Consider the following 15,740-nt stretch of genomic DNA (forward strand, 5'->3'; position numbering starts at 1 on the left):
TCTACAATTATCTACTGTATAAACTAAGCATGTATGCCTCTGAGCTCTGGGGTCTTTGCTTCAAGAATAGCATCCCTATCTGAGCATAGCGTCCCTATCTGAGTGTAGTGTCCATACCTAAGCGTAGTGTCCCTATCTGAGTGTAGTTTTGCCTCTGTGTGGGCTTCCCCCCGCAGTCCAAAATCATGGAGGAGGGTAAACTGGCCATGTGTAATGATTGTCAACCCAAAGCAAAAACATGGACTCCATACTGCAACTGAAGTTTCACCCTGTGATTTAGTGCTGTTTTTATGTGAATGTAAACCGCGCCAGTTTTAATAATACGTTGAAGTAGAACTGGATTGTTACGAAATAACTTCCTAATGAAACAGGGTGACAGATCACTGATCTCGAGCACTCCGTCACATTAGTGAAATAAACCCACTCTGTTACATTAGTGAAATAAACCCACTCCGTTACATTAGTGAAATAAACCCACTCCGTCACATTAGTGAAATAAACCCACTCCGTCACATTAGTGAAATAAACCCACTCCGTTACATTAGTGAAATAAACCCACTCCGTCACATTAGTGAAATAAACCCACTTCGTTACATTAGTGAAATAAACCCACTCCGTTACATTAGTGAAATAAACCCACTCCGTTACATTAGTGAAATAAACCCACTCTGTTACAATCCACAAGTCATTTACTCTTGGTGTCTGACATCAGCAGAACAAACGAGTCAAACCAGCCCCCGTCTGTCTGAGACAGGCGAGAGGTGCACACAGCCTGTACGTCTAATGATGTGAGTTCTGTATTCCTTTATTACTGCCTTAAACAGCCCATGGATGTCCTGGAAGAATATATGTTTCACTAAATACCAACTGTTTGGCAATAGAAACTCCATCATTCTTCAGGAGGTCTGCGCAGGTGTTGTCTTGAGAAGATGGTGGTACTGTCATGGGCTTAAGGAGTCCACATGTCTGCCCACAGTGCCCATGGTAGTTAATACACAAGAGTACGTGTTTATCATGTCAGTTTCTACTAAAGTACTGTGTGTGTTTTTTGGGTGCTGACTGTATGTGTATCGAACATCGATGGATTAAATGTTGTGTGTGTGTATGTGCATTGTGCATTGCCTGCTCTGTGTGTGTGTGTGTGTGTGTGTGTGTGTGTGTGTGTGTGTGTGTGTGTGTGTGTGTGTGTGTGTGTGTGTGTGTGTGTGTGTGTGTGTGTGTTTGTGTGTGTGTGTAGGGTTTTGCGCAGTCGCAGAAGCTCGCATACACATTTGAGTGTATGATATGCGAGGGTGATGATGTAATGGTTTACCCATAGTGCCGTGCACTGAGGATGAATGGGAGAGTGTGACTGAAGGCGATTGGTGGGAACTTCCGTCAATGAAGCGACACCGGGCCGGCGTTTGGGCTCATTGTCATTCGGATCAGGCTCGGCGATTCAGAAGTGTGTCCGCCAGGGAAAAGCAATAAAACAGCATTCCTTCAGCTTAATGCCACGTCTCCACCCTCCTCCACCCGACTCCCCTCCCACGCCCCCACCTCCACCCACTCTCTGTCTTACAGACATACACATGTCCCCCTTCCTAGGAGCAGAGAGTTCATAATATTGACTGCTGCAGGTTTATCACATCTTGTAAAAAGAACTATAGAATAAAAACAATGATGTGCATGATAAACAAGATCTGAGCATTCAAAACAGTTTTGCTTGGGACGCTGAGGCATTTTGAGACATTTGAAGGAAGTGAGAGACTGTAAATGAAATCAAGTGAGAAAACCATCCTGAAGAATTTGAGCACCCCCCTCCCCCAGTCTGTTCTCTTGAAATATATAACCAAACCCCCCCCCCCCCCTAAAAATATATATATATATATATATTTATTTATCGAACTAGTCCTACTTTGTGCGCTAAGCGCCCGATACTTCTTAGGTGAACTAGTGCCAGGTTGTGGCGTAACAATCTACGAAAAAACCCAACCAAACAAACAAAAACATCGTACACTCAAGATCTGTCAGTACGTGATAAAATGCTAAACACGACACGTGGGCAGTAATAATAAGAACACGTGGGTAGGAGTAACGTATATCAAGAAGCAGTTAAAAAGCAGACCTCTGCGCGGGGCACCTTGATTGTCCGTGTGTGTGTGTGTGTGTGTGTGTGTGTGTGTGTGTGTGTGTGTGTGTGTGTGTGTGTGTGTGTGTGTGTGTGAGAGAGAGAGAGAGAGAGAGAGAGAGAGAGAGGTGGGGGGCGAGTGGAGAGAGGGAAGGTGTTTTGCGCAAAGCTGCAGTAATTCCGAGTCTGGTGACGGAGAAAAAGGTTGTAGCAGATATAAAAGGGCCCGGTAGTTTACCGGCCGAATTCGTGTTGTATGAATGCGTTTTATTATTACCATTCCGTCTACAGACTCTGATTCACAAACTCGATCATGACTGTAGTGAAGACTTTTGACGTCAGAGGGGAGAAACATCGGCAGGTCCAATAGAGGGAGGGGATGACATCAAGCGAGGCAACGCTACCTTTCTGCCAGCACTATTAGCAATGCTAACCCAGAGGAAGCGCGTATCCAAGGTTTCTACAGTCGTAAAACCTCACTTGTACTCGGCTACGTAGAAACAAAATGGAAAGAACAGGATAAGGGCTTCGAGATTGTTCTGCCTTCTCCGTCCGTCTATCTAATCTCATCTCCATCTCCCAGCGCGTGATAGGCACGGTCCGCGCGCGAGCCCCAGGGAGGAAAAGGCATTGCAGCTTCATGGCACTAAGGTACCGCATGGTAATGCGCGCGGGCGCTTTATACATCTTTTACTAATCAACGCGTATTTGCGTCCGATTAATTGTCATTGATTAGGAATGATTACGCATGGTTGGCAATCCTCCGTCCCCTCTTACGGAGCTGCCGGGCGGATGACCTCCCCGAGTCCTTTACAGTCTTTTGTTGGAGGTTTATATATGGGCAGGTTACCGTGAAGAATTTTCTGAATGAAACGATGGCGCGCCGAGTTAAAATTAGCCCTTTGATATGTGTCTGCGCAGCGTTAAGCAAAAGCGCATCGTTTGACATTCTGGAGGTACATACACACAATGCCTTCATAGGAGACCCGTATACTGAGGTGGCGCGTCTTATTTTTAGACAATTTCTAAAAATAGAAACAAAGTGAAGGGTGCGTATTTGAACCGTCTGCTCTCGGATGCATTGCGAAATTTGGTGAAAATGCACAAAGTGTGCTGTTGTTGATACGTATCTGTAACATTTAATTGATATTATTCCATTTTGTGTTGGTTGCACGTGTTTCATTGTTAAAAAGGGTGCAGGTTTCCTGCCATTACTTCTTTAGAACTATTGTGTTCCCCTAAATGTTGATAGTTTTAGGTAATCGTAGAACAAATGACATGAATAGTAACTGTCCTGGGGACATGTGGTTCTTGGGGGAGGCATAATTATTTACTCACTTTTGGAAGCGTCATCCAATCATTATCATAAACAGATCATTTCCACTGACACGCTCTCCCTATTTTCTCAAACGCCCCCACCCTCCCCCTCCCCCCACCCCCACCCCATTCTCTCTCGGCTATGATTCACTCTCTTGCAGCTGCAATGAACAACCAACTTCTGAACACCTCCCTCAACACGGCGGGCACGTGGAATATCCAGGACGGGCGGAACTCGTCGCCTGTGCGGACGGAGGACCTGCGACCGCTCACTGTCAGTCCCTGGGACATTGCGCTGTGTGTGACTGGCACGCTAATTTCCTGTGAGAACGCGATTGTAATCGCCATCCTGTTCTACACGCCCACGTTACGAGCCCCCATGTTTATTCTGATAGGGAGTCTCGCTTTCGCGGACCTGCTGGCTGGCCTGGGCCTGATCCTGAACTTTATCTTCATCTACATGCTCGACACGGAGTTTGTGACGCTGGTTTCCGTCGGGCTGCTCATCTCGGCTTTCTCCGCCTCGGTACTCAACATCTTGGCCATCACGGTGGACCGATACCTGTCGCTCTACAACGCGTTGACCTACAACACGGAGCGCACGGTGACTTTCACCTACGTGATAGTGGTTCTGATTTGGGTGGTGTGCATCATGCTGGGTCTCCTCCCGGCGCTGGGTTGGAACTGTCTCCAGGACCAGGCCCGCTGCAGCGTGTGTCGCCCGGTCACCAAGAACAACGCCGTGGTGCTCGCCGTGACGTTCTTGCTGGTTTTCGCGCTCATGATGCAGCTGTACCTCCAGATCTGTAAGATCGCCTTCCGTCACGCCCAGCAGATAGCCGTGCAGCACCAGTTCATGGCCATCTCCACCACGAAGGGCGTCTCCACCCTCTCCGTCATCCTGTGCACCTTCGCGGCGTGTTGGATGCCCTTCGCCATGTACTCCATCGTGGCGGACTCCAGCTACCCCATGATCTACACGTACGCCACCGTCCTCCCGGCCACGTGTAACTCCGTTATAAACCCCATCATCTACGCCTTCAGAAACCCGGACATACAGAAGTCCCTGTGGCTGGCCTGCTGCGGCTGCGTCCCCTCCAACTTCTCGCTGCGGCCGAGGACGTCGAGCGACGTGTAGGCTGATTCGCAAACGATCACGTGAGATCAGTCTGCTGTGTTTGTGTGTACCACTTTGACCGCAAAGCGGGTTGAACTGTGATAGCGTTTTCTCCCACTTACCACAGCAACCAAATCAAAGTTCTTAGTGCAGTAAAGTTAATTAAGATATCACACCAAACACCATTAGAAGAAAGCCAATACAAACAATGATTACGAAATAGAAAAGTGGGAACAGCTACGGCTCTGTGGGGGAAAAAAACATACAATTATTCAAATGCCTATTTCTGGTGACCTAAAAGAAAGTGCATTTTGTCCTCGTGTTCTGGGGGACATTGCTGTAACAAAAGCAACATCGATTTTTTGCTTTTTTCGCCGTTCTTAGCTAACTATCCCATTTCTGTTGCCCATCTCAGCAAGCTAATTACGGTGCTAAGAAGACTCAATCAAACATTTACAACAGGTTTCTTTCTTTAACAGCTGATATCGCAGTTGGTCGAGAACCAGACTGCGGAGGAAGCACACTGTGTCTCAAACGCCCTTCATACAAACGGTTCAAAGAAACTTAAAACGCTTCACAGCGCAAGTGGCGCACGTTACTTATTTCGTTTAGCGTTGTTGCACTGTTGGCGGTTTTCGTGTAGATGCTCAAGCGTTCAGGACCATGGACAGCGCTTAGCCAAACGACGAGGCAATTCCCACGTAAACCTGCTTTTCCGGCGAAGCTCCGTGTTACATTAGAAATGTGTGACACTAAAAAACAAAGCCCGTGAGTGCAGTTTCACACACTTCAACCAAAGCTGACAATCCACAGTTTTACTGGCTGTCAGATCTACTGCATCTTCATAATCTCATTGTACTGTGCCAGAATATTTCACAACTTTGCTAGGCGCCGAAAAAGATAAGGGTAAGGGTAGTTAGGATGTCGCGCGATTTCAAATTAAACGCACTGTAAATCTTGTTGATAGTCTCTGTCATGGCACAAGACTACATTAACTCACTGCAAAAATATAATTTCTTCAAAACATTGTGACAAATAGCATATGTAAAGCCGCCATTATCACGAAGTTGTAGAAATCTCGTTTATGTTTAAACCCATTGTCAACTACTTCTCAATAGAATCTCTCGTTGTACCGGTTGTATCTCAGACACCTTCGCTTCAGGGCGCATTTACAGGGATTCATGAAATCTCACTTAGCGGACCAGTAGCACGAGAGAAGTGACGACAGTCGCGACGTTTTTAATTCTGCCGCGCATTCCTTCCTGCACTAAAACAATACGTTACTTCGCAAGAGCACTGGTGAAAATGGTGAAACAAAAATACAGATAGGGATTGTTGATCTTTACACATACTGATTAGATAGATATTCACATTAGAAAACTATTAAGCTTAATGAAAACAGACTTCACAGTAGTGACTGCAATGTCTCTACCAGCCTAAATGCGTAAAACACGTTTTACAATCTTCCGTTTTGTGCTGTAACAGGAAAAAAAATTCATAATGGCATTAAAACTTGGCAAACATTCAACACATGCTAGAACAGATGCCAGGATTTTGTTTTGAACACAGAGTAATATTAACAGCGGCTCGAGCTAATGATGAAAGAGAAGTGATAATTTACGCTTCCTCGTCTGAAATGTATACGACCTTATTTTTGGCCTTGTGTTTGCTCCTCTGCAATAAACTATCAGCGCGTGCCGTTCGTTGATAACGCTACAATCTAAATGACGCCATCTATAGAGCTAATTCAAACTTTGTGACTTGAACGCGCTAAGGCGCGTGAGGCAGAGACACCGATGCTGCTAAATCTGAAGCGCGCTGTCCACGAGGTGTGCTTTGAAATCGCCGGGGTTTGAACCTGCCCGCGCGCGCAGGCCCACTCTGAACAACCTCAGCCCCCTAGTGACCTACACTCTATCTGATGGACTTATTCCTGGAGCTGCCCTGCAGTCTGTCCACTGTAGAGGAATGCTCCATTTGGTACTTTCTTTGTCTGATTGTGTGTGTGTGTGTGTGTGTGTGTGTGTGTGTGTGTGTGTGTGTGTGTGTGTGTGTGTGTGTGTGTGTGTGTGTGTGTGTGTGTGTGTGTGTGTGAGAGAGAGAGAGAGAGAGAGAGAGAGACAGAGAGGGAGTGAGTGAGAGTTAGTTATGTGTTTATATAGCACTTAATCATGAGTGGGGTTCAGTGAACACTCAACTGTTCATATGTGCCCCTTATGGAAAGAAAAAAAAAATAGCCCCACATCATATAATCCGCAAACACGTACAAAATATTGATGTTCTAATGCCGATCCGTATTGCTATGTATTGTATTTCCACAGAACTATACTTAATGGGATGCCATAGATTCAGTTTGTTCAGGGTTCCTATGGTTATTTTTCATATGCAATGCTTTATGGAAACATTCTATTTTTATACGCATCAGAGCATGACTTTTATGACATGGTGGTGTCAGTGTGTGTGTGTTTATGTATATAATACTCTGTAATCTTATTGGTGGATTCTTAAACAAGAAGATAGAATGAAAGGAAGAAAAGCAAAATGAGTCTTTGGTGATGAGACAAAAGTGCCATAATTTTTGTAACGTCTTATTTGTTAATTTCAGTGTATTTGTTAAAAAAGAAAAAAAAATTCTGCCGTCATCTCACTAGAGACGTGCAAGAAGTAACACGATCCAGAACTGGACCAGTGTTGAAGAAGTAACACGATCCAGAACTGGACCAGTGTTGAAGATCACCATGTTGTCAGAGCTACATGAACTACGCTGATCTGGATCTGTTGTTAATTACCCAAATATCATGTTAGGAGATCAATGCTGATTCCTGGCAGTAGTGTTGAAATTTGAGCTGGAAATGTAAAATTGCTGTAAACGTGGTTCATTGTCAGTGTGACCTGAGATGATGAGCTGATTGCTGTGTGATTGCAATCACATTCTGGCCAATTATCACCAACAAGTGGGTGGTTCTGTAAGTCCCTAGTCACATGTAATAGGCCAAGACATATTGGGAACAATCCTATTGGCTCCGATTGGCTCTTTTCCCCATTACCCTGGTACCCTATTGGCCTCTTCTCCCTCACTGGATGGAGTATTCCTCCCCGACTCCGTCAGTGGACAGATGGATGTTCACCCCTGCCACCTGTTCAGCAGTGATCTACCTAATCACCGACAACATGGACGCCGTTGTTGGACGAGAGTCTGCCACACAGGTCGCCATGGGTGACGGTGTAAGGTACCCACCCCTGTCCCTTTGGTGGCACACTGGCAGGGAGAACTGAGTGGAGAACTGTGTGGGTTTACAGGCAGAACCGCCAGGCTGTTGTCATGGTGAAGACAGGGGGGGGGGGGTGTTGGGGTTGTCCTCCGTCTCCAGGCATGTGGTGTGGCTGAATGATGATGGTGCTTGTTTAGGCCGACAGAAAGAGGGGCCGCGTGGGCCCCCCAGAACACATGTATGTTCTGCACCGCGTAAATCTGGCCCTGCTAAAAATAACAACTGAAAATGTGAGACATGGAGTGGTAAATTTATCCCCAGCACTTAAACCCCCTTTTCTGGGCCATTAAACACAACTCTTCTCTCCCTTGATAAAAAAAAAAAAAACAGAGGAAGGACAAGGGATGAGACAAAGAGACAGAGAGAGAAAAAGGATGATGAGGAAGACGAAGAGACACACAGAGAATGAGAAGCATTCGTTTATCTACATTCAAAAACTAATGTGACCCTTACATCTATACAAAGCTCATTATGATAGAGGATTGTGCATTAGTCATATTGATTAGTAAATGATGTCCACAGGCAGTAATCTGTCTTTGTCCTTCACCAGTGGAGTCAAAACATAGAGACAACCCTGTTCAGCACAACTTTGGCCTTCATTTTGGTAAAAAAAAAAAATTAGGTCATTAAACAGGCTAGGATGAGAATGTGGTATGGGGATGGTGGCTGGTTTATTGATACTGTGATGTAAACTACCAGTTTAATGTCTGGATTTTTTCGTTTATCTCTTTGTATTGTGAACTCTAATCTGATGACTAGTACGATGCACTTTACGAGAGGGACATACCACACATTGCACTGTACGTGTGGAATGTACTCCTAATTGAAAATGATTTATTTTTAATACTGTACATATACGATAGAAAAAAAAAATCACGAGGAAAATACTTTGTTGAATAAAATGCAGCAAACTCATCCAGGCTTCGTGCATTATGATTGTCGAAATAACTGAAGGAGAACGCGGCTGTAGGCGTGAGTCCGCGTGTGGGTAGTGTGTTCGCGCGCGGGCTCAGGTCAAGCTTGAAAGGGCTGCGCGTGCATTATTGAAGTATTCCCATTTACGTAACCTACTCTGCGCCGACGAGAGACGGGGAGACGTCCACACCAGCCGCATGCACACGTGGAACTGCGGATGCCACGCACAGCCCCCTTTGGGTATCCAGCTGGGGACGCGAATGTTCACATTACTGTAGGTTACTCAGTCTTAGTGCAGTTGTGTCAGCCAATCCAACACGTGTGCCTCCCACGAAAGCACGTGCACACGTACTTCGGTAAATGTGCGCCATTAGTTCAACTCCAGATATGACGCAAACAAAAAGAAAATAGTAAGAGTGACACTCACGTCGAGATATGCTTGAGTCACCTTCTGCAGCAGGCGGGTTATTCGATGAGAAAGAGTGCCACCCACTGACCTCCTTAGAGAATTACACCCGAGGAGCGCTTAAAATTTCACGTTACAGCTTGCGAGCGCGCGCGCGAACGCACACACGAGCATTCTGAGAGCGGTGATGACTCACTGGGCGCGCTCCCCCGCACGCGCAGAGGCGAACCTCGCCCGCGTTAAGAAGAGAGACGAGCGCGCGGGAGGTGACAGTATCGCCGAGTCGATAGCTCTGAGTCAGAGCATCCCGAAACCCCGCCAGCGAGGAAAAAAACCCACAAAAACTCAGCGAGAGCCTCTCCAGATCATAAACACGCGCCGTGGACTCCCTCTTTAGGAAAAGAGCGCGTGCGCGAACACGGTAACAAACCCACTTTATTCCGTCCGTAGTTGACCTTATGTATGAAGTCTAGTGAAACCTAAATGGACTTAATACATTCTGTAGTCTTTGAATACATCAGTACTACATCACTACACTCTTCACACCCTAATCAGACAATATATGCCATTAGCCACTGTATATCCAGTCTCACAGGAGCAATAAAGGAAGGTGTGACCAGCGGTGTGGTCAGTGACACAAAATGGAAGGGCTCAGAAAAGCAGAGGATGATGACACTCCCAGAGGAGGTAGCTCCTCACACACACACACACACACACACACACACACACACACACACACACACACACACACACACACACACACACACACACACACACACACACACACACAAGGCTAAGGGGTCAGCACCTGAGTGAGCCAGAAAGCGCCGAGTCAGAAAGCGCTCGTGCTCCTGCTGACCTAAGAGAATGCCCTCAGCCAAGCGACCTCGAGGAAATATGAACACGCCTCTTTAAAAGGCACCTCTGCTACAATAAACTGCTCAAAGTAAACAGGGCTAACGCATTAGCATTGGAGTGGAAAAGCATCTTTCAGTTGGAATGTAATCCCAATGTGCAAACTGCTTACTGACGAACAGCATATTTAAGGCCTCCACGCACACTTTGCGTTCAGCGTCACTTTCGCGTTTTTAGGAGACCCATAAATAATCACTGGTTATCAGAGGTGTCAATTCCAGATTCAGAAAGTAAAAGTCATTACCAGGATTTTGCTCAAGCTTGCTAGATTTTCTAATTAGTGCAATCCAGGTAAAATTAGTGGAATCAACACAATCCAGGAAGCCTGAGCAAAATCCTGGTGAGGACTTTTACTTTCTGAACCTGGAATTGACACCTCTACTGGTTATGAGAACAACGAAACAGACATGGTGGACAAAGTCGTAGCAGGGCACTGTGTCTTTAGTCAGATGTTTATTGGCTGTTCTGGCATGCATATTACACTGGCCAACAGCTTCTTGAAGACACACCGAACACTTGTTTTCAGTTACTCAGAGAAGCAAAATTACTTACAAGCAGTTTTACCAAAGTTCTATATACTGTTTAAAACACAGATGATGTTAATACACACACAACTTGCAAGTCACACACACACACAAGCCTTTATAGTTTTAAATAATTACAAACTAAACATCAGCATTTTTTGTGCAGCTATTAGTTCCACGTTTAAGCAAATAAATTAAAAATAACCTAAAATGCTTGAGCATTGTTATTATGTACAAATTAGAAACATAATCTGCCCCAAACAGAAGAAACTAAAAGACCAGGAGGCAAAGGAGGAGGTGGTGGTTGGGGGGGGGGGGGGGGGGGGGGGGGGGGGACAGAAATCACTCCAAACGTCATACAGCCCAATCGGCTGAAAGTTTGGCACAGTCCCGTTGTCTTTGGGAATGGGGTAATTGGGAACAGGCTAATGGCTTGTACACAAGGTGACCCAGAAATGCAGAGGTCATGGTTAGCTACAAGGAGCTCGCTAGTTGCTGTAGTATAATGTATTTCATGTTGCAAAAGATTGATCTTTAATATCTCACCATAAGCTTTCATGTACTGGGGAAGGTAGGACTGTTTCCCAGAAGGCGACTGTACCGTTCTGAATGTCTGTGGGAATGCTGTAGAGGACCTGCTATGTAAGGCCAACAACCATGTCAGCGTCACACCACTGAGGATGTCAGCATCTCCTCACGTTTGACGTGAGCCTGTCTGAGGATGGTCCACGTGCGCCTGCAACCGTAGTACTTCATAATGGAGGGTAAGGTTTGAGCAATAAAAACATACTCAAATAGATTAGTAAATCAATGTGGCATCAATAATATCTTAATTTATATAACTTAAAAATATATATATTTTTATATATGTAAGGAAGCATCTCACACTTACACGTAATCCAAATGGCCTTTATGTTACAATGAAATGTTGTGTTCCCTGTGCTGGCATATGGTAATAGGAAGGGTGGAGGTTTAAATCAAGGGTGGAGCTGTGGTCTTCAGAACGTAGGCTTTGGTAATTCTTCTTCTCAGTGGAAGAGGGGTTCCGCTTTTATGAAAAAAAACCTTCTAACACATTTATTCACACCATGGCTGACCATAGCTGCTCCTAACACAAGCCTTCTTCAGAGGTCACGAGTTGTCATGTTGGAGAAGAGAGAGCAAACCTGGAGTTGCTATTCATAAGGAACGAGCAAGATAAGAAAAGTCCCTAGTGAGAGAATATGATGAGGAGGAAGGTGAGGATGATGAGGAGGAAGGCGAGAGTCCTGGAGTGCCCCGAATGCATGAGGCAAGATTGGCAGCCGGACACGGCGAGTGTGACAGAGGCTGACGGAGGCTGACGGAGTCAAAGAGGACATACATCTACGTGCTGATGCGAGATACAGGATGGCAGAAATCCCTCTACAATCACAGAACTCCATTCCACAAACTGGTCAGTTTAGGACAGTACCACCTCTGAATCATGGAGCTGAAGATCCGTGTGCGTCTACACCTACATAACCTACTCAACCCCAGCCTGAGATATGAACTAGATAACCTCTCACCATGCCTTATCAGATATAGACTGAACCATGTTCAAGTTGGAAGAGTCACTCCACTCTAGTGTGTATGTTGTAACAGGAGGATCCTTAACCGGCGTGTGCTTGTGGATGAGGGTGTAAACTACAGAGCGTTAGGACCCAGGTGGGCGTTTTGAGCAGGGGACACCCCTCCACATCCTCCTTTAGTCGGACCACTCGTTCTCGTCCAGCTCGGAGTCCTCGTCCGACTCGCTGTACTCCACGGCGATGCGTCGGGACAGGATGGTGGCCACGTCGTTCCCCACCGGTTCCTTCTTGGCCTCCATCTCCCTCTGTTCCTGCACCTTACGCAGCTGGATGCCTGAGGCAGGCGTGAGCCAGAGCAACAAGAAGGCAAGAAGAAGACAACATGGAAAAACATGTTAAAAATGAGATTTACACAATTTAAATGAGGTACAAATGCTTAAAACACAAGCTACGGTAAGGCCAGTGCTGTAATGTAAAGCCCTCTCAGGTAACGTGTCTTGCATTTCTGTGCCAACATCTCTGTCTGCATGCGCATTTGTGTCTGTGTCTGCATCTGTGCGTCTGTCTGTTTTTCTGTCACCGTTTGGATCTTTGTGTTTGCATCCACGTCTGCATCTGTGTCTGTACCTCCGTGTCTGCATCAATCTCTGTGTCTGTGTCTCTGTCTGCATCTGTGTTTGTGTCTGTCTCTCTGGATCTGTCTGTGTTTGTGTCTGCGTCTGTGTTTGTGTCTATCTCTCTGGATCTGTCTGTGTTTGTGTCTGCGTCTGTGTTTGTGTCTGTCTCTCTGGATCTGTCTGTGTTTGTGTCTGCATCTGTGTTTGTGTCTGTCTCTCTGGATCTGTCTGTGTTTGTGTCTGCGTCTGTGTTTGTGCCTGTCTCTGTGGATCTGTCTGTGTTTGTGTCTGCGTCTGTGTTTGTGTCTGTCTCTCTGGATCTGTCTGTGTTTGTGTCTGTCTCTCTGGATCTGTCTGTGTTTGTGTCTGCGTCTGTGTTTGTGCCTGTCTCTCTGGATCTGTCTGTGTTTGTGTCTGCATCTGTGTTTGTGTCTGTCTCTCTGGATCTGTCTGTGTTTGTGTCTGTCTCTCTGGATCTGTCTGTGTTTGTGTCTGCGTCTGTGTTTGTGCCTGTCTCTCTGGATCTGTCTGTGTTTGTGTCTGCATCTGTGTTTGTGTCTGTCTCTCTGGATCTGTCTGTGTTTGTGTCTGCGTCTGTGTTTGTGTCTGTCTCTCTGGATCTGTCTGTGTTTGTGTCTGCATCTGTGTTTGTGTCTGTCTCTCTGGATCTGTCTGTGTTTGTGTCTGCGTCTGTGTTTGTGTCTGTCTCTCTGGATCTGTCTGTGTCTTTGTCTGTGACTGTGTTTGTTCTTCACCTCGTCGGATGGCAGCGAGCAGGTCGCTTCGTGCGTCGCTCATGGGCACCAGGGTCACCACGCCCTTCCTGGGGACGGCAGCTTCTCCGGGGGCTTGGGCCAAGCCGTGTGCGTGAGGGTGAGCGTGCAGATGGGCGTGGGGGGGGCGGCCCCGGAGGCGGTGGAGGCGGGGGCCGCGGGTGGCGGGTGGGCGGGGGATGGGGTGTAGGAGGCCGGCAGCGCAGGTGTGGGCGGCGAGGGGCTGTATGAGCGGGACAGTGATGTCACCGCGCTGGGGGGCAGCGGAGAGGGCGTGGCCGGACTGTCGAAGGCCGTCTGAGCCGAGGGGATGAGGGGCGGAGGGGGAGGCGGAGCCGGGGGGTTGAAGAACTCTGGGTGCTGGGCTTGTTGAGCACTGTGGGAGAGACGCACAGGAGAAACACACTTCAAATATAGTGACAAAAGTCTAAATCAGGGGTGGCCAACCCGCGGCTCGCGAGCCGCATGCGGCTCTTTGCCTGGTTTCATGCGGCTCCCCAGCCGGTCCGCGGGCTCACCTGCACAAACGGGGCGACACACTGCTACATTTTCGTGGTGCGCGGTTAGTTTACAAGCCTAGCGAGCCGCTAATACTTTAAAAACCGGCGTAGTGGAAAACACGCATTTGACTGTCTTCACAGCTAATAATTTACACTCGCCACCCCCCCGCTGAACAGATTACACTCGCCCATGTACGATGTGGCTCTTTGCCGTAACACAGTAAGAAAAGTGGCTCTTGGTCTATGACGGGTTGGCCACCCCTGGTCTAAATAAATGAACGTTCTATTTAAGACTGCTCTTAAACGTGCGCCCACACACACACACACACACACACACCTGTAGTCTTTGCCCTGGAGTGGGCGTGGCCCATTGAGGGCGGGGTCTATGACAGGAGCCTGGACTCTTCCCAGCGTGTGTCTGTTCGTGGGCGTGGCCAGGACACCGGTGGGCCGGTAGCTGCGATCCAGAGACTGTGTCTGGGTCTGGGAGGGGTTGAGGAGATGCTCCTTGCCATCGGTGGTGGAGTAGGCACTGGACGGGCCCATCTGCTGCACCGGACGACTTGGGCTGCCTGGGTACGAGTGCTCGCCCAGGTCAGACGCCACCGACCTAGGGGTGGGACAAGGAGTACTTCATATCACACACAACATTGTTTATTTTGTGGAAAGACCACTAGAGGGCAGCAGAGAAAGGCATAAGTCAAAAGTAGCCATGGGGGTAAAGCCTGGGTGTTGTGCATGGCTCACCTGTTATCAGGTGACAGTGAGCCCTCGGAGGACATGCCATGGTACGGCGAGGGTGTGAAGCGGGCGTCCGGGCGGAACTCTTTGTCGTACGCCAGAACGTTCCACTCCTGTCTGCGGTTACGAGCTTTACGCACCTTCTTCACCTCCCTCCCGGGCTCCTCCAACTGCTTCTGCTGCTCCTGAGAGAGAGGGGGAGAGAGAGAGAGAGAGAGAGAGAGAGAGAGAGAGAGAGAGAGAGAGAGAGAGAGAGAGAGAGAGAGAGAAAGAGAGAGAGAGAGAGCGAGAGCAGGCATGAGATTTCAGTGAGAAGACAGAAAACATGGTGCATTAGCCTCTATAGCAACCCTAAATATATATGACTGCCGAATAAATAAAAAACAAAACAAAATGGTTCAGTGGGAAAGAGTAAACTCCCTCACACACATGCACACACATCACATACTGCTGACAAGGTCACGTTCTAAATAGAATATGCTAGATTCCCATAACCTATTTCCATAGTGTTCTACAGAGTAATTACCCTAAAAACACTTCTATAAAACACACAGATGGGCAGTAAGACAGGTCTCTTACGGCAGAGCAGAGTGAGGAGGGGCAGTAAGACAGGTCTCTTACGGCAGAGAAGAATGAGGAGGAGCAGTAAGACAGGTCTCTTACAGCAGAGCAGAGTGAGGAGGAGCAGTAAGACAGGTCTCTTACGGCAGAGCAGAGTGAGGAGGAGCAGTAAGACAGGTCTCTTACGGCAGAGCAGAGTGAGGAGGGGCAGTAAGACAGGTCTCTTACGGCACAGTGAGGAGGGGCAGTAAGACAGGTCTCTTACAGCAGAGCAGAGTGAGGAGGGGCAGTAAGACAGGTCTCTTACAGCAGAGCAGAGTGAGGAGGGGCAGTAAGACAGGTCTTTTACAGCAGAGCAGAGTGAGGAGGGGCAGTAAGACAGGTCTCTTATGGCAGAGCAGAGTGAGGAGGGGCAGTAAGAC

At 47.5% G+C, this 15,740-nt stretch overlaps 2 protein-coding genes across 3 annotated transcripts in view; one reads left to right on the top strand and one right to left on the bottom strand.

Annotated features, from left to right (window-relative positions):
* The first annotated feature begins 2,356 nt into the window (after positions 1 to 2,356).
* Positions 2,357 to 6,839, top strand: gpr185b (G protein-coupled receptor 185 b). 2 transcript variants are annotated; one of them, XM_076987514.1, is made up of 2 exons: positions 2,357 to 2,761; positions 3,589 to 6,839. In XM_076987514.1, the coding sequence occupies exon 2, from the start codon at positions 3,594 to 3,596 to the stop codon at positions 4,563 to 4,565; it is 972 nt and encodes a 323-aa protein (XP_076843629.1). In that variant the 5' UTR covers positions 2,357 to 2,761; positions 3,589 to 3,593; the 3' UTR covers positions 4,566 to 6,839. The 2 variants fall into 2 exon arrangements, with proteins under 2 accessions (XP_076843629.1, XP_076843630.1); XM_076987515.1 differs by having other exon boundaries at positions 2,740 to 2,771.
* A 4,049-nt stretch (positions 6,840 to 10,888) lies between these two features.
* Positions 10,889 to 15,740, bottom strand: part of LOC143488620 (actin-binding protein WASF3) — a 30,690-nt gene continuing 25,838 nt past the window's right edge. Inside the window, 5 exon segments of the mRNA XM_076987441.1 lie at positions 10,889 to 12,460; positions 13,499 to 13,570; positions 13,573 to 13,892; positions 14,354 to 14,626; positions 14,764 to 14,942. Coding sequence (XP_076843556.1) covers positions 12,303 to 12,460; positions 13,499 to 13,570; positions 13,573 to 13,892; positions 14,354 to 14,626; positions 14,764 to 14,942 — 1,002 coding nt within the window. The 3' untranslated portion in view covers positions 10,889 to 12,302.

The sequence above is a fragment of the Brachyhypopomus gauderio genome, unplaced genomic scaffold (genome assembly GCF_052324685.1).
Source record: "Brachyhypopomus gauderio isolate BG-103 unplaced genomic scaffold, BGAUD_0.2 sc52, whole genome shotgun sequence".
NCBI classification, from domain to species: domain Eukaryota; kingdom Metazoa; phylum Chordata; class Actinopteri; order Gymnotiformes; family Hypopomidae; genus Brachyhypopomus; species Brachyhypopomus gauderio.